This window comes from Pogona vitticeps, chromosome 6 (assembly GCF_051106095.1).
Source record: "Pogona vitticeps strain Pit_001003342236 chromosome 6, PviZW2.1, whole genome shotgun sequence".
Lineage (NCBI taxonomy): Eukaryota > Metazoa > Chordata > Lepidosauria > Squamata > Agamidae > Pogona > Pogona vitticeps.
Window position 1 is genome coordinate 38,591,731 of NC_135788.1, and position 25,846 is coordinate 38,617,576.

Here is a 25,846-nt window from a genome sequence, read left to right on the forward strand (position 1 = left end):
TAATCTCCCAGGAGAGACAAATTTGAACATTGGCACCACAGGTGCCTGGGATGGTCAGTCCACATACTGGTCCCTGCGTGGCTCGTGCAGCTGTCATCATTCTCATCACGCCAATCCGGGAAGCAGCCTGACTGATGCTTCCATGCCTCCCTGTACAGCCAACTTCAGCAGCTAAGCAGGGAGCCTTGTCATCCCGCCTCCTTGCTGCAGTGGTCAGCTGGGCAGTAAGGTGGGGAAGTGTCAGCTGGGCTACTTCTGCAATTGGTGCAATACAAACTATGATGGCCAGGTGTGCCACGTGGCAACCAGAAGGTGGACCAGCCAGTTTGCAGGGGAGGGTCCAAATGTCCAGGCACCTGTGGTGACAGTATTCGTATTCGTTTCCCCTGGGAGACAAATACAAATATCCCATGTCTACCCAGGAAATATGCAGCATGCTAAAATGGCCTGCAGAAACAATTGATACCTGAATAGTTCATGAAAACTTAACATTAAAATACAAGTCTCTCAGGTGCCACCACATTTTTGTCTTTTTTTAATTTGTTTTTTTATTTTTCATTTTGTTTTTACCTATAGTTCAAAGAAGTTATCTCAGACCTGTGTCTCTAGAATTCACACCCTTGGAGCTTTGAAGTATGGAATGAAAGATTTCAGAAAAACTTTAAGGTGTCTCTTATGAGACAGATAGAGAGGGAAAACAATGGAGAGAGACAGACAGGAGGAGAACCTGATAATGAAAGGTCATGAATTAGAACGTAGCTGGAAAGGGCAACCAACTATGCCCACAATTAGAAAGGATTTAGGAGATGGAACTTAGAAGTAGCTGAGAAGGAGAACTGGAGAATCTCTGTCTCGATGACAGAATAATGTTTACTTGTTTCTACTATGTTGTGGTAATGCTTTTAAGAGAAACTGGGGTTAACTGAATCTCGTGCCTAGACTAGGACCAAGCATGACCATCTGCTATGCTTTTGGGGCATATAAACAGTTCAGTTTTATGTTCTGATTTCTGGGGGTTGGTGGCAGCAGGTGCCTGTGACCACTGCCACTGGAAGAAGGGTGGTACCTAGAGAAAAATATTCTAGTCCGCCTCTGTTTACACTGGCAAATTAAAGCCTTTATGTTCATTACAAAGCCTTTATGGGACTAGTAGTCACTTGCAGGCACTGAGGAATTATATTTAAATGCAATGAAGAGGAATTTCATTTTGTCTTTAAGGTGAAGTGGCTACAAAACACAATTTGTACTTCATGACCTGCCTAATGATAACTTGAGGTGGAGGAATGCCCCAGTTTAAATGACTGACCTCTTCTGTCAGGCAGCAAATGCCATTCTTGTCATGCTCTAGCAAACATTACGTTCTCTTGAAAAATCCAGCCTAGTCAGTAGCTGTGTACTGTCTGACTGCATGTCCTCCATACCTGTACCAGACAAGCCCACGTTATTGTAGAGACTTTAATAAAGTGGGCTTACCCAGTATAGGTATGAAAGACATGTCCTCAGATGGTGTACAACTACTGAATGTTCAGTATATCTTTAAAAATTCACCTTTGCCCCTTCACAGTGTATGAAATGTGCAACAAGTCACACAATGGCCAGAATCCTATTGCGTAGCAACATGGCTATAACTTGGTATTATGCCTACAGTAGTTACAATAGTGACAAAGTAAAAATGATGTTCATGAAGCATTTCTGTCAGTGAACTGTGCAATGAGTTGCAAAGGTAATCAAATAACAAGTTGTGCAATCAACCTGCTTTGCCTGGACATAATGCCCATCACAATTATACTAGTGTATCTTTACATTTCTCCACAGAAATTGGATTCTGGCCAGTGGCATTTATATGAAGAACACATGGATGCATAATTCTTTTTCTTTAAGGTGATAACCAAGTAAACACTTTTTATTCTCTTCTTTACAATTAGCAGGCACAAATGAGCTTGTTTCTGGCACTGGATACAGCCTGTGGCCTGCCAACTGAGTTTCCCTAATTTAAAGGGCAAATATATAAAACCTATTTATATATACAGCATTTTTAAAAAGTCATGTCTAGCACTATATTCCTTTTTTCTGTTTGTGATGCTCAGAGGACCTTTATTTGCCTTTGTTATAGATTTTTTGCTGAAATCCTATCACATTTGGCAAAGTGTAAAGTTACACCTACAGGGAGTTACGCCCATGCAATTCCCAAGTCCAGAACCACTTGTTGGATATGATTTCTGCCTCATTGCAAATTTCACAACGGTTTTCACATCTTCAAGTTATGCAGTATACCTACACAACAGGATTTTGGACTTAGTTTAATAGCAAAGATATGTATTGCTGCTTTCTTTCAAATGCTAATGAAGAGAACAGATCTAAAAACAAAAATATATTCTTGTATTAATATATCAAATGTAACCTATTTCTACATTCATGGGAATGGTATGCATCTCGCCTGAACATTTATGCAGGAGATGGATGATTGTCTTCCAACACTTCCCTGTTAAAAGATACATAAATTTGCTCTGACAAGTGGCACAGCAACAAAAAATCTTCAGGCAAAAATTGTACATTAGTTCCTAAGGTAAAATATGTAACATTATGACAAAAACTGCCATGAAAACATGGCACACTTATATACAAATTGCAGGACCATCATTCTTCATTAGTATTTATCTCTGGTCATTTGTCACAAACACAGAATCTTCCCAACCTCATGTCACTTTTTAAAAAAGATTCATTTGTGAAGAGATGCATTTAAATTTGAAAGTCGTCTATTAATTGTCCTTGACATTTTCCATAAATATAATGCCATTCTCTGTTTTTAAAAATGTGATATGAGTGTTTGCTTGGGTGAAAGATAAAAAATCAAGCAAACTAAGAACTTCTTGTACATTCAGGGGTACATTATTTTTTGTCCTGCACAAAAGAAAAACATCACAGAGAATGAAAGCCAATTATTCCCAACCAGTGATCAGTTGATCAGAAATTACTGTAATTATTTCCTTTTGTACCAGTCTTTGCCCTATGTTTCTTGAGACAATGTTTTTCATTGTTAGCAATGTAGAATACTACTATATCAGCATAAAGGTAAAGGTTCCACTTGACATTTTTAGTCCAGTTGTGTCTGACTCTAGGGGGTGGTGCTCATCCTGTTTTTCAAGCCGTAGAGCCAGTGTTTGTCTGTAGACAGTTTCCATGGTCACATGGCCAACACAACTAGACACGGAACGCTGTTTTACCTTCCCACCAAGGTGGTACCTATTTATCTACTTGCATTTACATACTTTTGAACTGCTAGGTTGGCGAGGAGCTGGGACAAAGCAACGGGAGCTGTCTCTCCGATGCGTGGATTCGATCTTGTGACTGCTGGTCTTCTAACCCTGCAGCACAGGCTTCTGCGGTTTAGCCCGCAGCGCCACCATGTCCCTCGACTATATCAGCATAAAGTCAGTTTAATGATACATAATAATAGTAACAATGATACTAACAACAACAACAACAACAACCGCCTTTGAACTGCAGAGCTGGAAGGTACAGTACTCTATGGATCATCAAGTCCAGCCCTTGTCAAGGAGGCACAATAGGGAACTGAACTCCCAATCTCAGCCAGATACCAAAACCACTGAGATATCCAGCATTGAAACTTGTATTATGGTCACAGATCAGGACAAATAAAACAAGACCAAAATTCAGAATATTAAATAATCAGATCAAATTTTATTCCCAATTCTCTGATGGGGGCTTGCCACATTTATATATTATCTTTCTCCCTGGCCAAATAAGAACTTTAAGTTTCAAAAGAAGGAAATTGGGGAGAAGGAAAATGCTAATTATTTGGCAGCCTTTTGTTTAAGAAGTTGGGAAGTAAAATTCAACCAGCAGCTAACAAGGGTGGAATTTGAAACCCCTGACCCAATGTTGTTTGACAATTGTGTTTTTGAACTCAACTTTGAGAACCATATGGGCAGAACTGCCAAGAATATTTGGGACTCTCATATGTATTTATTGTCCATAATATTTTGGTGTGCAACCTGAGCAAAACGGATTTGACAAAAGCTAGTTGTCTGTCCATTTTGAAGGAAATCAACCCAGAGCGCTCACTGGAAGGACAGATCCTGAAGCTGAAGGTCCAATACTTTGGCCATCTCATGAGAAGAGAAGACTCCTTGGAAAAGACCCTGATGTTGGGAAAGTGTAAAGGCAAGCGCAGAAGGGGACGACAGAAGACGAGATGGTTGGACAGCATCATCGAAGCTACCAACATGATTTTGACCCAACTCCAGGAGGCAGTGGAAGACAGGAGGGCCTGGTGTGCTCTGGTCCATGGGGTCACGAAGAGTTGGACACGACTTAACAACTAAACAACAACATAGTTGTTTGCTTAGTTTTTTAGTGGTCCAACAAAAGTATCACCCATCCTCACCTTTGTATCACACAAGGACCATGCAGTTCTGTTTTTACTGAAACCAAAACGTTTATGAATCAAGATGTCTTACAATCCAGGACGTTCAAGCCTATATATCTTTATTCGATTTAAATTATATGTTTGCTTTATTTGGAGTTTCATTTGATTGAATTTACAGTAGTAACCCACCCAGAGGATGCTATGCACCATGGGGCTCTTTACAACTTAAATAAATATAGAAATAAATCTTTCACCCTTTCCCCAGCCATAAAACCTCAAGTTTCTACAAAATATGTTGATTTTAAAATTGACCTAAATTTCATTGCATTAGATCTGAGTTATCTCAGAGTATCGTAACTACAAAGTATCATAACTACTAAAATTAGACTACCATAACATAATATGTGATGGTAGTCTCATTTTACAGTAATATATTAAAGTTTATAAGACAGTAGTGATACTGTAATCCATTAGTCACGCTGGATCATGGGAGGTGCAGTCCAAAACATTTGCAGGACACCAGGTTGGGGAAGGCTGCTGCAGTCATACCCATTTCACATAAAAATCCAAAATCTTAGTTCTATAGATAACAAAGGGAATGTGATTCCAACTTCCAGCCAACTTTCCTGGCCATACACATTTCCATGATACATTACAAATGCAGACTTTTCAAAAAAAATTATGAAGTGGCAGACAATTTAACAAAGCTAGAAATAGAAATTTAGATTTAATTTTGAAGCCATGACTTAATTCACTCTTCTTTACCTATATATATTGAAGGGCTACAGGAAAAGAAACAGCAGCTGAATATCTGAATATGCACCTTGCGAACATTAGATTTGTGCAAGACAAATTTGCTTTCATCAGCTAACAAGCAATTCATTGTCTCTTGCCTCATTCTACTTTAATAATGGCAAGATGAACAACAGAATAATTGTACTGAATAGTTGAAGATGCTCCAGGGCAAAACCAAGAAATCTTCAGTCCCTGTGCTGGATTCAGATGGAGGAATCTTCTCCAGTCATGACCTCATGTAGGGGGCTGTTTAACATCTAGTCTGGGAAGCTGATGGATGAAATTGAGAGGTCTTCCACATGATATACTGATTTACCTTTTCTTTTTCCTTTTTTGTTCCTTTGTGGCAGAAGATCACAGAACTCTCTCATTCTCTTAACCATCTTGTGCTAAAGTGCTTCAGTTATTTATCACTACATTTGCAGCCAGAAGATATGGGATGCCACCAACCACACACTTGCCTTTGAAACCAACAAAACTCATAGAGACATACATCAACGTAGTCAATCTATGAGCTTTCTTGGCTGTTGCTACAGCACTAAAGCTTGGGAAACCTCGTAACATTAAACTTGCCACTCCAATATAAACCACTACAAGAAATAAATTCTGGTTTCAGCAGAGTCAAAAAAAGGTGCAAGAACTTATGGATTAAAAATGGCAAAAACAAGATATGAGAGACATTGGGGAAATTTTTGATAAGACCAATGCGCAACCCAGTTCTAAGCAGCACCAAATGCTGCATCTGAGGCCCCTCTGTTTCACCTGTCAGCCTGGTAGGCTGCTGATGGAATTGAGAAACACTTTGTAACCTAGAAAACTATTGCACAGAGGCTTACTTCTGGGTAGATATACAATATATAGAGGTGGAGATGTCCAAAGTAGGAATCCCTATGCATGGCTATGCTCATGTCTCTTTAGACCCTTCCATATCCATAGCACCACCCAGTGTTGGAATGTAATATCTAAGGTTAAAAGGTTCCCCATCCCTGTTATAGTGCAAATGAGAGAGTTTTCTGTCATCACAGCTATAACTTGATCCTGTAAAACTTGTCCTATTAGTTTCAATGAGCTCTGTACTCTTAGCCTCAGAGTTAAGACTTGCAAGCAGAAAAGAATCCAACTTTACACTCCAGAACATTCCTTTCACCATGGTGATATAGCATAGATTTAAATTTAATTTAGCAATCAACTGATTTTCAAAAACCCTGTCTACTGAAACAAGGATGAAATGTAACTTGCCGGTTTCTTAAGTGTCTGAGCATAGGAAGCTTTTTTTAAATTAAAACATGAGTTATAGCTTAGGGAGAGAGCTCATATTTTAGTCTCCACACTTTACCCAGAATTAATTTGTGAAACACTCTGTGTGTATATATGGGAAATTGTGTGGGGAGTTTTCACATTTTTACTGTCATCTTTTTATTCACCCAGGCAAACAATCAAGTGGATGATCGAGTATGTGACATTTGAGCGCACAATAATCACCTGGCAAAAACAGGCAAACTGTTTACACAGTTGTTGGTTTATCTTACATGATTCTAGCAGAATGCTAGCTCATGGAGTTAAATCTTACGTAGCTTTGTTGTGTAAAAGCCTCTGCTTGAAGCCAGAAGCAGGATAGTCCATTATTAAGAGGACTGGGATAAGATGTAATACAAGTCAGGCTGGATGAATTTTTACAAGACTAGAAGACTGCTTTTTTTTTTGTACCAGTACACCTTCTGTCATTTAGGCATTGATATGAAAAGCAGAAATTGCTGTAAACTTAGAAAAATGAGGGAAATTGTATTCTGTGGGAATACACTACATAATAATATTGCAGAACTACTATAGCAATTTTCATTGTACTGTAATTTGAAAATATTAGATTAAATGAATTTTTACAAACACTATAGCTCTCTATGCAGAATCTGAATGAGTTAAAACAACAAGATGAAGAGTTCATATGAGTTAATTCAATATAAACAAATGTTTCAGATTTTCTTTCTGGTCTTCACACAACTTCTGGAATGCTGAGGCCATGCACTGTACATATTTATCACATCTATTTTTAAACTGGCCAGAAGATGAACTTTTAAAAAAGCCACTGGGGCAAAGGATTACAAAAGGAAACCAAGTCTCCTGGGGACAGAATGGAATACTTTCCACACAATCACAGAGGTGGTATCTCCAAAACAAAATTATATTGCAAAGTAAAGTAGACATTATGTTCAGTTTTTTTTTTTAAAAAGAAGGGTTTAAACAAGAGCATGTGTTTCTCTTCATTGTCACAGTCCCCAAAATACACAACATGTGAAATTTAACACAATCCTTTGCTTTACATGTGTTTTCAAAACATTATTGTCAAAAACAGCAACATAGCAATCACACCCCTAAAGACCTTTAAATAAAGAGGTGGATTCTGCTTGCTTTTTAGGTGTTTGGAAAACAAAATCTAAAGTGAAAGGCTTTGAGAAAACCTTTTACTATAGAATAAAGAAACAATAAAGGTAGAACTGTTCTGTTACAACAGAATTATCCTGAAAAGACTAACATGACTTCAAAGAGTTTCATATCATTTAAATAAGCAAATCTTTTGGCAAAATTAGCATTAGAAGAGAGCCATTTCAAATGTTTCTATCTGAAGACTGGAAGCTGCTTTAGATGCAGTTTCTCTTGCATTAAAAAAACTTTAGAAACACACAAGATTAGGATATTTCTGTACAAAATTATGATGCACTATTTGAGATTACTCGGGACAGCAATGTTGTGTTATGTGCTAGTGATACATTTGAAACTGTAAATTAAAGCATTGACCAGCAGCTCAAGTCATGTAGTAGATCTAGTTTTTCGCTGAACCAGAAGCAAAAATTTAGATATCTAAATGAACGCATAACCAAGCTATTAATCTGAATCCATAGAACAAAACTGAAGAGTCATTAAAAATACCACAACAATTTTAATGAAAAAATGTATTTGTGTTTTGGTCCAACATTATTTAGTACAAAAGAACATTAATTTTATAGAACAGAAAATCTCTCTTTTCTGACTAAAAACTCATGCATGTTCTTTGAGGTTCCAAATGTGCTCAAGGCACAGATGTGGAAAGTTCTCAGGTATATTTTAAGTAACTACAAAAAATGTAGTATTTATCATTTTATACTTTATTCTTTTCATAGTTTTTTAAACAGTGAATATTGTATAACTTTTCACTCAAGAAAAACCTTTAAAACATTTATTTCTAAATCCCTTGGGTCTTAAGCCTCTAAATCTGACATTTGTTTAGGAGTGACTAGGTCTTTCTGTTCTTTAGTCCTGATTTTATGTAGGCTGATGACAAGAACATACAGAATCCGATACTATACACACAATTTAGAGTAATAGTAAAGGGCATTTTCTCTTAAGTTATCAATACAGATCATGATTGCAGTAATTCCCCAAGCAATTATAAAAAGGCCACAGAATAATTTAGAACAAAAGATGAAATCTGGAAATTCCATGTGCATATTCCCACATACACAACTATGGGAACTATGAAATCACAAAGAGATCAGAAGAAAATCCACAGAATAGTAGTAGTCACTTATGGAATGAAGTTGGCAAAAGCTAAAATCCTGTTGATATAACTTACACTGTGTAAGGCAGATGATGTTATCAGAAGGGGCAATTTTTCAGAAACCAAACATTTATCATTTCTGTCCCAAAGTTCTCAGGCTCCTGTGCAATCCCTTTCATAATTAGAAAACTTTTAGAGCCATAGGATGGAAGGGGAAATTAGTAACTGAAAACTGATGGCACCCTTGCAGTCATCTTGATGGTGATAATTTTTGATAATTAAAGACTTCCAGTCCTGTGGATCTGACAGCTTTTCAGTAGTGCAAAGGATTATACGAGAGGCTAGGGAGCTTCAGAACAGAAGTAGGAAATATTAAATTTCTGAAAAACTGGTACTATAAAGAATGTTGTCAGCCTTATGTGGAGTATGTTATGCCAACAGGATTTCAATCAATATTGATAGAGGCTTTCCACAGCTAATACAGTTTCCTGAGAAATCTGCTCAAATGCTCTTGGAGCCATGAAAAAGAAACAGAAACTATGCTTGACTAGACAGCCTTCAATCTGTTTCCGTACATCCTAAAAACAGTTCAAAATCAGTTTTTTTTCTTAAGTTTCGAAAGCAGACTCAAGCATCTCTGCCCTCAGCTGGCCAACAATTTTGTTGCACACATAGATGAAAGTGGGGAGATTAGGCAAGAGATTACAAGGCAATCAACAGCTCACAGTAAATACAGTGGTGCCTCACATAACGATGTTAATTGGTTCCATTAAAAACATCATTATGTGAAAACATTGTTAAGCGAAACACCATTTCCCATAGGAATGCATTGAAAACCGGTTAATCCGTTCCAATAGGAGCCTATTCAATACATTTCAATGGTGAAAAAAAAATCACCAAAAATTCAAAAAGACTCAGAACGAACCCAAATTACTTTAATGAAGGTTTTATTAGGTGCACTAACGATTCCAAGCATTTTAAACATTTTTAAACATTGTAGAATATTTGTAAAATAGCGAAAACAGGGCTGTCAAAAAAAAAAGTTAAGCGAAACAGGGGACCTAAAACTGTCATCGTTAAGTGAAGCAAGGTCCCAAACATCGTTATGCGAAAATCCCCCATAGGAAACATCGTTAGGTGAGGCGGCAAAATTTCCAGCAAAGGCCATCGTTATGCAAATTCATCGTTGAGCGAGGCACTCGTTAAGCGAGGTACCACTGTACTTCCATGAGCCCCAAAAGGTGCTTGGAATTGAGTAATATAGGCATGAACAATGTAAGATAGAATCAAAAATTTGATTGTTAGAGAAGAAATATGTTTTACTTTAAAACAAGTGTAAAGACTTCTACGGAACAAAATAATAGAAGATCTGTGTGACTTGTGGCTAAGTGCAGCTGATCAATGAGATGCCAGTCATAAGACTGAGATCATAATTAGGCACACAACCAACACACACCCAGCACTTAGTTAATTAGCTCAATTAGCTAGAGCAACTTACTCCATCCCTCTGAGAACACTATTGGGATTCTTCCAAATTTATCTAAAGAAAAGGATATTCCATGGATATTTTTGACAACAGTACTATACATTGTTCCAAAAGTAACTATTTGCAACTGTAGAAGTGCTTTGTTTTTACTTACTTTCTTAATAAGATCTGGCATTTTTGATTTATCTGGAGGGTGATCAGATGAAAAACAACTTTCTATTTCTAAAGTATTCCCATCACTGATGGCATCATTTTTCAAGGATCTGAGGAAAAAGTAAAACAAAAAACAAAGCTCAACAGCAGACAGGACCCCAAAACTGAAGTTCTATGCAAGGCTAATGAAAGGTCAAACTAGCTTTTAAAGAAAATGAGTATTCTTTGCCATTAATACATTTCACCTCCAATCACACACTTTCTTCAGAGGTATGTTTCTCAGCAAGTGGACCTGCAAAATAAACTGGTGTTTATTTTCCAATGACCCATCACAAAGCAAATCACTACTAAATGCCAGATAAGGGATAAAAAGTATATGTTACAACAAACAGGTGCCTTTCACCACTTGAGGAAAAGCTACTTCTAAGTATGTACAGCACTAAGTGTATTTTCTAACGATGGGAGTTCAAATTTCTTTGCCTACAAATTCCATAATTCCCCATTCTGGATACGTCAGGTATAATTCCCATTCTGCGAATTATACCTGACATATCCAGAATGGGGAATTATGGTATTTGTAATTTTTTTAAAATCTCTAAATCCCATCCCTACTATTGCCTAGTTTGACATTCAAGGGTAATTCTTGCTTCTAGGCTAGCAATGACATGACGTTAGGATTTCCAGAAGGACATAAAGACATTTTGAAATGGAATTTTTAATTTGAACTTTTTAAAATCCCATATGCATGCAGTACTGTATATTTTAGAACACAAATTATACACATTCAGTGTTCATGTTTAAACTAATTCAAATTATTTTTCCATATGCTAACTCAATCTGTCCTCATACAATGTTATCAAATTAACCACTTTTTCATATGTAAGCAACAAGATCTTTGTAAAAGGCATCTTTAATAAAACACACTCCTGTTTTCACATACGGCTTAAAGCCAACCCTACCACACCAGTCCTACAGTGTTGTTTCTGTTTTCACACATTCAAAAATCACATTTCTTGGTTAACAAGCCATTAAAAAGAAAAGAAAAAACACAGAAAGAACAACTTGTATGGTTTTTAGTAAATTGCAAAGCGTTCATTGCACTGCTTGAGCCAAAACATAATAATATTAGGTAAACAGCAGGGAGAACTAAAAACAATAGCTTTGAGTTTTCCAAATCTATCAGTACCAGCTGTCAGGCATTAATATTCCTGCACATCACAGATGAAGGTGGCTTTAGGTGTTCCCTGAGCTTCTAACACATTCAGAGCCATGAGATTAAGGAGCTGAAGAGTGAAAATAACTGTTAAGGCAACTCAAGATTGCAGTGTTTCCTGTGAGACATTACACCAAAACTCAGAAAAGTTACTATTCTGGAAGTGTTCATCCAGAAAAAGTAGAGAAAGTAGGGTTTCCAAGCTCTGAAGTGCAGTTTACCAAAATAAGTATTACATTTTTGTTGTACCCTACATGTCCCTTCACCTTTACTCTTATCTTATTAAAAAAAAATGAGATTGCAAACAGTGCAAAATAATTTATGGTCTCTGTTGAAGTTAACTGGCACGTGCATGTTCTTTTCCAGTTTTCAAGGATCCCTTAATTTCAAGGGGATCCCCTGAAAACTGAGAGGGAAAAAAACATAGATGATAATTTATTCTATTTTCTTGCCCATTACCTGTGCAATGAAAAGACATCTTCAAAGTCTCCCAATATTTGAAAGCCCAGAACACCCTGATCACAACCATGCCTACTCACTGCCCCTTAGGAGGAAATGGGCACTGAGGATTTCAATTAAGAAACACAGGATGTAGAAACTGGCCTGGTCACACATTAAGATAGCTGGAATACTCTCTAGGTCATGCATCATTCTCCAACCTCTGTTTTAAAAGCCATAGTGAAGTATAGTTCATCACGTTTCAAAGTAGTTCATTCTATTACAGATTTCATGCATGGAAGGAGCCCTGTAATGTTTAGTGGAAACCCCGTTTTCTTATAAATTAAACCTGCTGGTTTGGATCCTCAATCTTCTGAAACAACAGAATATAATCAAGTCCCTAATAGGATACAGTGGGGTCTTGACTTAAGAACGACTTGAGTTAAGAACATTTTGACTTAAGAACCACTCTCATAGGAAAATATTGACTTGACTTACATACTTAGATTTGAGTTAAGAACTAAAAAAACCACGTGGGAGGCAGGGAAAGTGCAAAATTTGAACTTTCAGTTAACTGTTGGCCAGTGAAAAGGGTGCCTGTCTGCTTCCTCACTCCTCCCAGCGTTTAGTGAGTGGATTGGGAGACAGTCTTCAGACTGCCTGGTACTGCCTGGACTGTATTTTCCCTGCCTTCCCTGAACCTTTCTTGACCTAAGAAAAAAAGAAACAAAATATCCCCCTCTAGTGGTCGAAGGCAGAATAGCAGCTTCCCATTAGTTTCTATGGACGGAAAAGAGCAGATACGGATCAAATGGTTTTCAATGCATTCCTATGGGAAATGCAGATTTGACCTGAGAACTTTTTGACTTGAGAACCGCCTTCCAATACAGATTAAGTTCTCAAGTCAAGACCCCACTGTATGGTAATCCGTTGAACAGGCATTTTAACTATTAATATTGAAATGACTGTTTACTATTCTTCCAACTTGCGGCAATCCTTTCCAGGGTTTTCTAGATACAGAATACTCAGATATGGTTTGCCATTCCCTTCTTCTGCAGTCTAGGACCATGTCACTTGGCCAAGACCCCACAGACTACCTCAGTGCTCAAAGGCACAGTGGAGAACTGAAATCTCAACCCCCAGATCTTCCAACAAACGTATTCAGCTTTTTACTCTCCCCAGTATGGTGTGATAAATAAGAAACTGGTTTTGAAACACAAAGGGGCAATTTCACAAAATATGATAAATACTACCATTTTCCCGAAGATATGACCTAACCTGAAAATAAGTCCTAGTATGATTTTTCAGGATGCTCGTAATATAAGCCCTGCCCCCAAAATAAGTCCCACTTAAGTGAAACCCTGCCCTCCACCATTCTGCAGCAACCAGAAGATGATGACATGACTGTATTTGAATAAATGTAGATAGTTGTACATGAAAAAATAAAACATCCCCTGAAAATAAGCTCTAATGCATTTCTTGGAGCAAAAATTAATAAAAGACTCTGTGTTATTTTGGGGGTACAGTAATTGAAAAAAGGGGAGGAATAGTATTGAGCTGAATGTCTATCTTGCTCCTCCCAAACCACACACATATATTAATATTACTGGACACACTACAGCTGTACATGCATAATGCAGGAATTCCACCAGGCCTATTCCATGTACTGGATGGAGATTCTCTTTCACTTCTTCCCCTGCTACTTTACTTTAGCCATTAACTGTAATCTTCCTTATTTCAATTTTTTCACAATGTGCAAAATACCTTAGAAGCAGCAGCCTCACTCCTAACATGAAGACTGATTTCTTCCCCCGCCATACCCTAATTATCGTGAATATCAGAGAACCTGAAACAATTTTAGATCATATTTCCAGTTTTCCACACTTTTAGCAAAAATAAACATGCAATATGCTTAGATGCCACAAAAAAGAAGGGAAGGTTAAGAGAAGCATGTCAAAAATACATTTACTATTGGATCACTGAAAACATTCAGCTAAAGGCAAATACATGTGTGCTTAGTATGTAATTAAATTCTGTATTGCATGAATAAAACACGTAATATAGAATGTGAATAAAAATGTTTTTCAAAACTACTAAGAACTTCAAAAAGATATGTCTACACGGAGTATCAAATATATTCTGGAGTTTATTAGCCAGATTAACTTCACTACAAAGCTTTTTATATGAAGGGAAATACTAAGACCACAGTCTATTTAAATAAAACTGTACAACAGTTTCATGCTTTAAAAATGAAGTACCACTTTGCATTGTGACGTGAATAATGGCTTCCGATACTACAGAACACAGAGGAAACAGGAAGCAGAAGTTTAACGTATTCTTCTGCTTAGCACTAAAAATAAAAAGGTTGTACTGTATCTGCCCACCAAGATGAAATGTGCAAGTTCTAGTTCAGAAGATACACAGAAGTGCAGAGCACAGGAAGCGCAAGGCATTTGCACTTCTTCTTTCTCATCATGTTCCACATAACTGCAGCTGCTCTTTGTTTTAAACTGAATTGTGATTTTATACTACCAATGTATTTTGTTGCTTTATTCCTATTTTATTTGTTATAATCTAGGTAAACTACTCTAAGACATTAAGTTACAGGAGTTACAGGAGTGCTCTATCAGCTGTATAGAAACAGAAAAAAGCAGCAGACGTGAGGTATAAATACTGATGTCTGTGAACTGTTTGATGACTCCAGTGCTACCAGTTCACTGCTGCTGTAAGGACAACTTATGTATCTTATATGGATGTATATTTACTTCACAATCTGTCTACAATTTCAAAAGTTTAGCTTAACATAAGCTTAACAAAACACTATTAATCAATTTTTCCTAAGACATTAAGAACCAGTTGCATTTTATTGATAAGGTTTCAGTTACATATAGCCTACAATTGTTTCTAAGTAAGTCTGCTTTGGAAGAACAGTCACAGACATGTTTACAAGGACCTTGAGTTCTGATCAAACCAACAGAAGTACCCTGCAAATTATACTAGCACCTTATTCATTTCCAGGCTAGATATAAAACCGAGATTTGACTTTTAAAGCCCTCAACAATTCGAGGTTACATTACTTGCAGGACAACTTGAACCAAAATGAACCTGACCAAGTCCCATCATCAGCCAATATTTTCTGCCTCCTGGCTATTACCAACAGCTATCAAGGTTGATGGTGATCAGAGACTGCATAGACATCACAATTACACCGAATCGGCAAGTACAGAATGGGAATTCTTTTTCCCATCATGGGCATATGAGCTATACAAACAATTAGAGGGCCCATATTCTTGGCCAGGATTCAACAATGTCTTTCCAATGGATTCTTCTTCTGCTACCCAATCCCCCTCCCTTCTGCAGCACTCAATGACCAATAAAACCATACTTTCAAGGTTGAGAGGGAGCTGGTTTGTTATTTATACCAATAATTACATTTGTTATTGCTTTGCTTTAATTTTATTTTATTTGTCTATTACTCTTTTTGTTTATTATTGTAAGGTTTTGTCCTGAAACATAAGACTTAAATGCATTAAACAATAAATAATACTTGTGTGCTGTCTGGTCAAACTCTGGCTTATGACAACCCTTTCCTGGGTTTTCTAGGCAGAGAGTACTTAGAAGTGGTTTACCATTCCCTTCTTCTGGGAGCATCTTCGGATTGTGCAGCTTGCCCAAGGAAACACAGGCTGGCTCTTCTGTGATGCACGGTGGGGAACTGAACTCCCAACCTCTGCAGCCAGATACCTAACTCACTGAGCTATCCAGCGAGCTGCAAATTCGAGTGTAAACTCATATCATCCCATTCTCACTACCTCAGCAGTTTCTTATAAGCTGAGGAGGATTATTACAACATCACTTCGGTCGTTTCATTGTTTTTACTGTCTCATGACAGGTTTACCCTAGTTATGACAAACTACATAAAATCATATCAAATTATATTCTTAGCCCATTATTGTCATCTCAGTTTGACTGGCAAAGATTGTTTAGGCTTCAATGAGGAGGATTTCCCCACTGTACAAGATCCTTTTAACTGCAAATATCAGAAGCTGAAGTAGGATCACTGCACATCAGGACATTTTATCATGTGAATTCCTTCCTCTTCCTAAAAAAAGTAAATACACTGTACAGAGTATTTTCTATTTTGTTCTCATAATATACCAGTGATCAGAGCGTGGCCTTTCAAGTGCTGGATTGTAACTTCCAGCATTCATCACTATTGGCTACGCTGATGGGACCCAGAGGGCTGCATTTTATCCACCTCAGCAGTAAAAGAAGAGCAAGAGTGATGTAGCAGATAAAGTGACAAACTAGGACTCAGGAGACATGGTTCAAATCTCTGCTTAGCCATGAAGGCAATTATCAGACAATCAGAAAACATGACAGAAAGAGGTGCTCATAATGCCACTCTGTAAGCCCCATGATCTTTCACAAAATCTATTTTCCCTTCTGAAAGAGGTGTGTGTATGTGTGTGTGTGCGCGCGTGTGTGTACTTGCGTGTGCATGTGCGTGCGCTAGTTACTATACTGGAAAAGAATCAGCTTGTAAAGGAGACATGTACTGTAATAAAATGTCACCTTCTAGCAATTCCTTTCCTGCAAGGGGCCTTCCTGAAAGTGTGAATCAGTGTGATTCAGTTCTGTCATGTGAGAATAACTGTGAACAAGCAGCCCCAAGATTAAATTTCACATCTGCAATCTTGTACCCTTTGTAAAAATCCCCCTGCTGGAATTTGGTCATAACTATTTAGTTTTTATTTCATAATTAATGCATTTCCTGGAATTAAATCTTGTCTCTGTTTAAAGCTGTGTCTGCACAGTAAGTGTTCTTTCTTTCTTTCTTTCTTTCTTTCTTTCTTTCTTTCTTTCTTTCTTTCTTTCTTTCTTTCTTTCTTTCTTTCTTTCCTTCCTTCCTTCCTTCCTTCCTTCCTTCCTTCCTTCCTTCCTTCCTTCCTTCCTTCCTTCCTTCCTTCCTTCCTTCCTTCCTTCCTTCCTTCCTTCCTTCCTTCCTTCCTTCTCTTTCTTTCTTTCTTTCTTTCTTTCTTTCTTTCTTTCTTTCTTTCCCGGAAGCAATACAGGAATATGGTGATAATGAATCAGTACTGGTGCAATCCTTTGTGGTTTCATCTCTATGAAAGACGCAGTAAATACATACTTAGCTGTATGTTACTAAAATCTTCACTCATGAGCTCACACATGCTTCTAGTTCCATACCTTTTCATGCACACTTTTAAAGGATATCATTTTTATGCTTCAGGTATCACTGTAATACATTGTAATAGTTATGAAAACTGGCTATGAATAAATAATTTAACAACTGCAAATATAAAGGCAAATATTTTTCTAATTCATACGTATAACTTGAAAATTATGCAAATCATTGAACAATCAGAAAACAGAAAAAAAAATGCAAATGTAGTTCTGAAAATTAATTTATTATTGTATTTAAAATATTTATACCCCACTTTTCTTCTCAAGATGTCCCTTGCATAACTACCTTTTAGTGTGAAACTTGAGCTTGAGGGGTGCCAGTGAGGTGCAAGAGGAGAATACAGTATACCTGGGATAGATGTTTATGTTTTGCAGAACCCCTGGGAGATTCCACAGAACACTTGCTGTAGAACACCTCTGTAAAATGTGAGCAGCACAGCACAAATTCCATAATGCGGAATTAAAACTCTTGAATATAATGTTTAACAGTCACAGGGTGTGCAAGGAAAATTTAAAACATACAACGGTGGAATATAACTTGCTATGCATGGGGAGATGCATTTTGCTTAATTGAATGCATACACATAAAAAACCACCATGATTTATCATCATAATATTTTTAAACAAGATAGTCTGAAAGGACTATTTTGTTGTTTGCCTGTCACAGAAGCTGAACATGTGCTGCTGATGATTTTTTTAAAATTAGGAACTTAATAGTGTAATATTGTTTCCACAACAGAAGCTGATGAGCAGGCCATGACAGCAATATCACTCTCCTGCCTGTATACCCCAGCAACCAATATTGTCTGTGTTACTGGATTCTTCTACTTTTCTGCCAGTGCTGGGCGGGGCCCCTGCACCATGTGCTCAGTGTTCCAGCTGTGACCAGAACCAAATGGGTGGCAACACTGGCTGTGGGTGTACAACACCAGATGGAAAGTTGCCAATGACTTTTAGTAATTGTTGTTTTCTATAAATTTGTCTGCTCTCCATCCATGTTAACTGCCATCACTACATCTTAAAACAGGCAATTCCTTAATTTAATTATTTTTTGTGGAAAACTACAACCTTTTATCTCTCCTCAATCCTCCACCATTAAGTTTCAGTGGTTGATCTGGTTTTTAACTTTTCAGAAATTTCATTTCAAGAATCTAGCCCTCTCCTAAAGTTTCAGCATCTTCATCCTATGCTCTTTTCATAGCTCTCTGTGGTTGCAGCCAATGTTCCATGCTCAAGCCCTATGTTTCACACTTGTCAGTGTGAGCAAACAAATATGTGTTAAGATTTCTTTCCATGAGACGCCTCTTGGTGAGTAATCCCTTGTAGAAGAAGAAGAAGAAGAAGAAGAAGAAGAAGAAGAAGAAGAAGAAGAAGAAGAAGAAGAAGAAGAAGAAGAAGAAGAAGAAACAGCAGGAGCAATAAATCTGGACATGCGGGACCAATGGAATAATTAATTATTCCACATATATTGTATCACTCAGAGTCTTTCCTTCTAAGCTGAAGAATTGCCCTCAGAGTCATCCAAAAACAGTACCCGGATAACACTAGCCCTCTAGAGATTGTTGGATGAAATTCTCATCACTCTTGACCATTTGCTATACTGGCTAGAATTGAATGGATTTGTAGTCGAGCAACATCTAGAGAACCATATGTTGCCCAGCCATAACTCAGAGTGCATATAAACTGAAGCAAGATCAGAATATCAGTTCTAGCCTATATTAATTCAAAGATGGCATTACAACAAACCTCTCTGTAATGAGTGAAGCAAAATCAAACAGTCTAAATTCTGGTGATGCACAAGAAAAACAAGGCACAGAACCATGCAACATAGAATACAAAAGAATAATGTTAAAAAACAATACATTATTGGAAACAGATCCAAAGCATGTATGGACAGAATTTAAAACAAAAGCTATGATGTACAATATGTATAAAGACCAAAAGCTTTAAAGCTTTTCTTAAAGGAGACTAGTTAAGTTCACAGAACACATAATGAATCTGCATTTACAATTGAACCTCCAGTAATCTTTAAATTTTTGTGTATAAACAGCTGAAAATTCTCACTACATACAGTACAGTCGTGCCTTGCTTTACAATTGCCCCATATAACAACGAATCCGCTTAATGATGCCTTTTTTGTGATCGCAAAAGCGATCGCAAAACGATGCTTCCTATGGGCAAAATCCGCTGTGCGATGATCGGTTCCTTGCTTCGGGAACCGATTTTTCACATTACGACAATCAGCAAACAACTGATCGTCTTGTTCCAAAATGGCCACCGGCTGAAGAAAATGGCCCCCCGCTGTTTTCTAGGATGGATTCCTCGCTAGACAGGCACTGAAAATGGCCGCCGTATGGAGGATCTTCGCTGGATGCTGAGTTTTTAGCCCATTGGAACGCATTAACCGGGTTTTAATGCGTTTCAATGGGTTTTTTATTTTCGCTTTACGATGTTTTCGCTCTACAGTGATTTCGCTGGAACGAATTAACATCGGTAAGTGAGGCACCACTGTACTTTTTGCAACATGTCAAAGTCAGATATTTTATTTCCACCGTTGTTTGGCTACAAGCAATCCAATTTTATCTGATCATTTGGTTAAAGACTCAAATTGCACACTAAGGAAATAATTCAACAATCTCCTTCTTAACTGGTGCAATTTTCCTATCATAGCTGTAATTATTATCTAAGGAGACTCAAATATTCCAGATGGGCGGGATATAAATCAAATAAATCAAATCAATCAATCAATCAATCAATCAATCAATCAATCAATCAATCAATCAATAGCAGATGCCAAAGTGTGTTACTTCAACAGACAACATAACAATGACCATGAACATACAGTCACTTGTGCCTGTAAGCTACCCACCTCCAGTTATACCATTTCCATCTTCCATCATCATACCAGCCACTGAATTTATGTGAGAAGCTAGTGAGACTGGATGCTGTAGCTATCTTCTTTCCCTTTTATTTTTTAACAGAAAGCTGTGGCAACTACAGAGTCATCCTCTGTTGATACTGCAATAGCTATCTCTCTTACAATTACTTTCCCATCAATAACACATCTAAAAACATACATGAGTCACTGTGACAACAAGGCTGACAGACAGGCAAGATGTACATTTCAAGGTTCCGAGTATGGTCTACCCTTGCCCTACTGCTAACCATATAGAGCAAGCCAAAAGAGATGTAACCCTTAGGCATTCTCTTACTGGTGTAGAAATATTTGAGAAAGAAGTAGTAACCACATAGGCAAAAACATCAAAAAGAAAAGATGCAGCAGATAGAATTTAACTTTGCCCAGTGCTCAGTTTTCACAAAGATGTCTCTGAGGGCTGACACTTTTGTAGGAAATTCACAGAAACAATCACTATCAGAATCTATTGATCTTTTCACAGTAACTGTGTATACGGACAAACAGTATGAGAAATTCCTCTTATATTCTCTGCTTATCACAAAAACTGTGTCTTCCTTTCTGTGCAGAAAAAAAAACCTTACTCTTTCCTGAAACTCCTGGCATCTGCAAAGGATAAAGAAGAGAAGCTTCCACCAATACTGCTCTGGAGAAATTCTGTGTTTCCATAGTTCAATAGAGAAGATTTATCCTGCTTCCATGTGAGGGTACTGGGCTAAGAAGAAAGTCAGAAACAGCCAGAGATGATTATCATTCTGGAAATTCTCTCCAGTTATTGTGAAATGGATGTCTAACCCTCCTTCAAATCCTCTGATCACCAACAAGGCACTCAAGGAGAGGTAGCCACAAGTAGCACCTAGCTACTACAGCTAGCTATAATGTATAGCTTTTAGTCTTTATCCACCTGTGTTCTGTAGTGAACATTTCTTCATCAATAGCAGAAAAATTGAGATATCTCGTATCTTCAAAGTCCACTGTGGTCCCACCAGTTCTAAAGTTTTAAATTTAATTAAGTGTATACAACATTCCCTCTAAGTTTCTGTCCCACTGCACGAGAGCCTCACTCTGTGTGCCTCGGGATGGGCGGGGCTTAATTTGAAATGGGAAGTAAACAAGCCAGCTGCCAGTGCACAACCCCAAAGGAGCTCCAGGAAAGCGCGTGTGGGTGCAGATTAAGAGCGATTAATTTTCATTACATATTTCAATAAACAAACAAACAAATACTGTGCTGATCTTTGTCTCCAGGAAGTGTTCCAAGAAAAGTGAATCTCAGACTTACCAAGGCCTCTCTTGTTGGTGGTGCAACAGCCCTTGGTCTCATGATGGCAGGCCAACCAGCCTCCTCTCCTGGCATGGCAGCTCCATGTAGTGGCCAGGGAGGGTACTGGGCCATGCCAGAAGGTCAATGCAGTTCAGGGGGAGGTCACAGTGCTGTGCTGCTCGGGGAGGGGGCAGAGGTTGCATCTCTGCTTTCCCCCTCTGATGACAGAGGCTTTTTCTGTCCTTTAAGTGTGTGTGAACAGTTTATACTTTGCAGTTAAAGTATAAAGTGTACCTTGGGGGCCCCTTCATGGATTGCTGCCTTGTTGTGGCGAAGGGGCATGAGTAACTCAGAGAAGCTATGGGCTATGCCGTGCAGGGACACCCAAGACGGACAGGACATAGTGGAGAGTTCCGACTAAACGCAATCCACCTGGAGTAGGAAATGGCAATGCCACTCCAGTATATTTGCCAAGAACGCCCCATGATCAGAAACAAAAGGCTAAAAGATATGATGCTGGAAGATGGGCCCCTCAGGTTGAAAGGAGTCCAACATGCTACTGAGGAACAGCGGAGGACAAGTACAAGTAGATCCAGAGCTAATGAAGTGGTTGTGCCAAAGCTGAAAGGACGCTCAGCTGTGGACGTGCCTGGAAGTGGAAGTGAAAGGAAAATCCAATGCTGCAAAGAAAAATACTGCATACGAACCTGAAATGTAAGATCTATGAACCTTGGGAAACTGGAGGTGGTCAAACAGGAGATGGAAAGAATAAACATCGACATCCTGGGCATCAGTGAACTAAAATGGAGAGGAATGGGTGAATTCAGCTCAGATGATTATCATATCTACTATTGTGGGCAAGACTCCTGTAGAAGGAATTTTGTTGAATAGTCAACAAAAGAGTGGGAAAAGCTGTACTGGGATACAATCTCAAAAATGATAGAACGGTGTCAATACGAATCCAAGGCAGACCTTTCAACATCACAATAATCCACGTTTATGCACCAACCACCACTGCTGAGGAGACTGAAATTGAACATTTTTATGAAGATTTACAACACCTTCTAGAACTGACACCAAAGAAAGATGTTCTTCTAATTCTAGGGGACTGGAATGCTAAAGTAGGGAGCCAAGAGATAAAAAGAACAACAGGGAAGTTTAGCCTTGGAGTTCAGAATGAAGCAGGGCAAAGGCTAATACAGTTTTGTCAAGAGAACAAGCTGGTCATCACAAACACTCTCTTCCAACAACACAAGAGGCGACTCTATACATGGAAATCACCAGATGGGCAATATCAATATCAGATTGATTATATTATCTGCAGCCAAAGATGGAGGAGCTCTATACAGTCAGCAAAAACAAGACCTGGAGCTGACTGCGGCTCTGACCATCAGCTTCTCATAGCAAAATTCAAGCTTAAACTGAAGAGAGTAGGAAAAACCACTGGGCTACTCAGGTGTAATCTAAACCAAATCCCTTATGAATACACAGTGGAAGTAAACAAACAGATTTAAGGAACTCAATTAGGTGGACAGAGTGCCTGAAGAATTTAGGATAGAGGCTCGTAACATTGTACAGGAGGCAGCAACAAAAACCATCCCAAAGAAAAGGAAATGCAAGAAAGCAAAGTGGCTGTCCAACGAGGCCTTAGAAACAGCAGAGAGGAGAAGGGAAACAAAATGCAAGGGAGACAGGAAAGCTACAGAAAATTGAATGCAGACTTCCAAAGAATAGCAAGGAGAGACAAGAGGGCCTTCTTAAATGAACAATGCAAAGAAATAGTGGAAAATAACAGAAAAGGAAAACCAGAAATCTGTTCAGGAAAATTGGAGATATTAGAGGAACATTTTGTGCAAAGATGGACATGAGATAAAGGACAAAAATGGGAGGGACCTAACAGAAGCAGAAGTCATCAAGAAGAGGTGGCAAGAATACACAGAGGAATTATATCAGAAAGATTTGGATATCCCGGACAACCCAGACAGTGTAGTTGCTGACCTTGAGCCAGACATCCTGGAGAGTGAGGTCAAGTGGGCCTTAGAAAGCCTGGCTAACAACAAGGCCAGTGGAGGTGATGACATTCCAGTTGAACTATTTAAAATCTTAAAAGATGATGCTGTTAAGGTGCTACATTCAATATGCCAGCAAGTTTGGAAAACTCAACAGTGGCCAGAGGATTGGAAAAGATCAGTCTTTTCCAGGAGGTCCCATCACCTCCTGGGAAATTGAAGGGGAAGATATGGAGGCAGTGACAGATTTTACTTTCTTGGGCTCTATGAACACTGCAGATGGAGACAGCAGCCACGAAATTAAAAGACGCCTGCTTCTTGGGGGGAAAGCGATGACAAACCTTGACAGCATCTTAAAAAGCAGAGACATCACCTTGCCAACAAAAGTCCGAATAGTCAAAGCTATGGTTTTTCCAGTAGTGATGTATGGAAGTGAGAGCTGGACCATAAGGAAAGCAGACCACCGAAGAATTGATGCCTTTGAATTGTGGTGCTGGAGGAGGCTCTTGAGAGTCCCCTGGACTGCAAGGAGAACAAACCTATCAATTCTAAAGGAAATCAACCCTGAGTGCTCACTGGAAGGACAGATCCTGAAGCTGAGGCTCCAGTACTTTGGCCATCTCATGAGAAGAAAAGACCTTGATATTAGGAAAGTGTGAAGGCAAGAGGAGAAGGGGACGACAGAGGATGAGATGGCTGGACAGTGTCTGCGAAGCAACCAACATGAAATTGACACAACTACGGGAGGCAGTGGAAGATAGGAGGGCCTGGCGTGCTCTGGTCTATGGGGCCACGAAGAGTCGGACACGACTAAACGACTAAACGACGAAACAATACTTTGGGGGGCATAGGAGTTATACACAGACTTTGAACTACACAGGGACCTAGTGCACCTAATTCCAGTTTTGCTGAAGGAAGAAGTGTACATATATTTTGCTCATTACTCCATTTGAACACAGGCAGTAATAAAACATGCCACTTAGTTATTACTAAAAGAAAAAGAAGAAAATATAATCCATACATGCTTAATAGAACCTATCAGTATTTAACTGGGAATTTATTTCATGGGTGTAGGGCGTAATGTAATACAAATAAGCACTTTATTGTCTTTGTAATAGCACTGGCTATAAAGGCAACAGGAGTATAACAAGTCAAATGCAAATGTTTTCCATAGCTGCACATAGCAAAATAAAAGTATCAAAATAAAAAACAAAAAAAAGTCACCTCCCAAGTCTCTGCTCAGAACTGGCTGTCTCCTACTGATAATGTGTTCTGAAATATGAAATACAGTTCAACATGTCACCCTCATAGACTATCATAAAGCTGAAGGTAAATCATAAACACAAAACACAAGCTAAGCCTATAAGAATATCCAAGCCTTGCATGTCAAATATTAACATGACACTGCTATAATTTCCTGATCTAGGTCAAATCTCAGCAGGAAATCCCGTTGTTGTTTTTTTGCTCCCAGTTCACTAGAAGAGCTTTACCTTTCTGCTTTCTTGATCAGCACAGCCCTGAAGATTTGTTCCTGGGGAGTCTTCTCATTCTCATCAGTTGGCTGCACAAAGGGATGGACAGCAGCCAAGATGAAGCCCTGCTGGTAGAATTCTTGTAGCTGAGCTGGAAGATCATGTAAGGAAGAAAGTCTGATTGCTGATGATCCTGGTAGCTCAGCTGGAACCAAAGAGAGAGGGAAACTAATCAATAATACCAAATTATGTGGTGGAAACTCAAAAACTTTTAAAAACCAACATCATTTTTGGAAACAAATAGGCATCACATCATTCTGCAAAGCATTCTTTAGAATTTCAGATTTCCTAAACTTGCATTGCCTTACCTACTTAAATAAAAATTATGCATAAATCTAAATGGGAGATACATAACAGCAAAAACTATACCTGCATGTAGCGGTTGTCTTTTAAAGTATTGAATTCATCTTATCTTTCTGAACAATACTAGATATTTCAGATTATTAAACTATTATTATTTAGGCAAATACAGTGGATTATGACCAAACCTAAATTATGCATGTCAACAAAAGCGTGCCAGAGAGTATACAGGAACTTCCAATGAAAGGCAATTTTTCAAATACTGCAAGCTACATTAATATACCTACGCACACCTCACTTTTCATGCTTTTTAGCACCTCTACATCTTTGCAAGTGTTTATTCCATTTCACAGCATTTGCCTTTTTAATTTCTTTCCCATTTGGGAGAAGTTCATATCACTTTAGATCCTGATCTTGAGAGATGCAGCATGTACGCAGGCCCCATTAAACATCAACAGGAATAAGAAGCTTATTTGAAGGTGCTCAGGTTTTTAAAACATGCTCTTCTGTGTAAAACCCTATGGAATATAGTCTGCATAAAAGACAGTAAGACTGAGAAGGGGGAGAGATATTTATTCTGCTATATTTCCCTTAAGAATGTATGACTATCTCTTA

At 38.3% G+C, this 25,846-nt stretch overlaps 1 protein-coding gene across 3 annotated transcripts in view; it reads right to left on the reverse strand.

The window, feature by feature from the left end:
• RFTN1 (raftlin, lipid raft linker 1) overlaps positions 1–25,846 on the reverse strand; it is a 135,886-nt gene that overhangs the window by 67,055 nt on the left and 42,985 nt on the right. For all 3 annotated transcript variants that reach the window (XM_078377249.1, XM_020780138.3, XM_078377248.1), the window contains exons 3-4: positions 24,890–25,076; positions 10,358–10,466 (exon numbers count right to left, since the gene is read on the reverse strand). In XM_078377249.1, the coding sequence (XP_078233375.1) occupies positions 10,358–10,466; positions 24,890–25,076 (296 nt within the window). The remainder of the gene's footprint in view (positions 1–10,357; positions 10,467–24,889; positions 25,077–25,846) is intronic.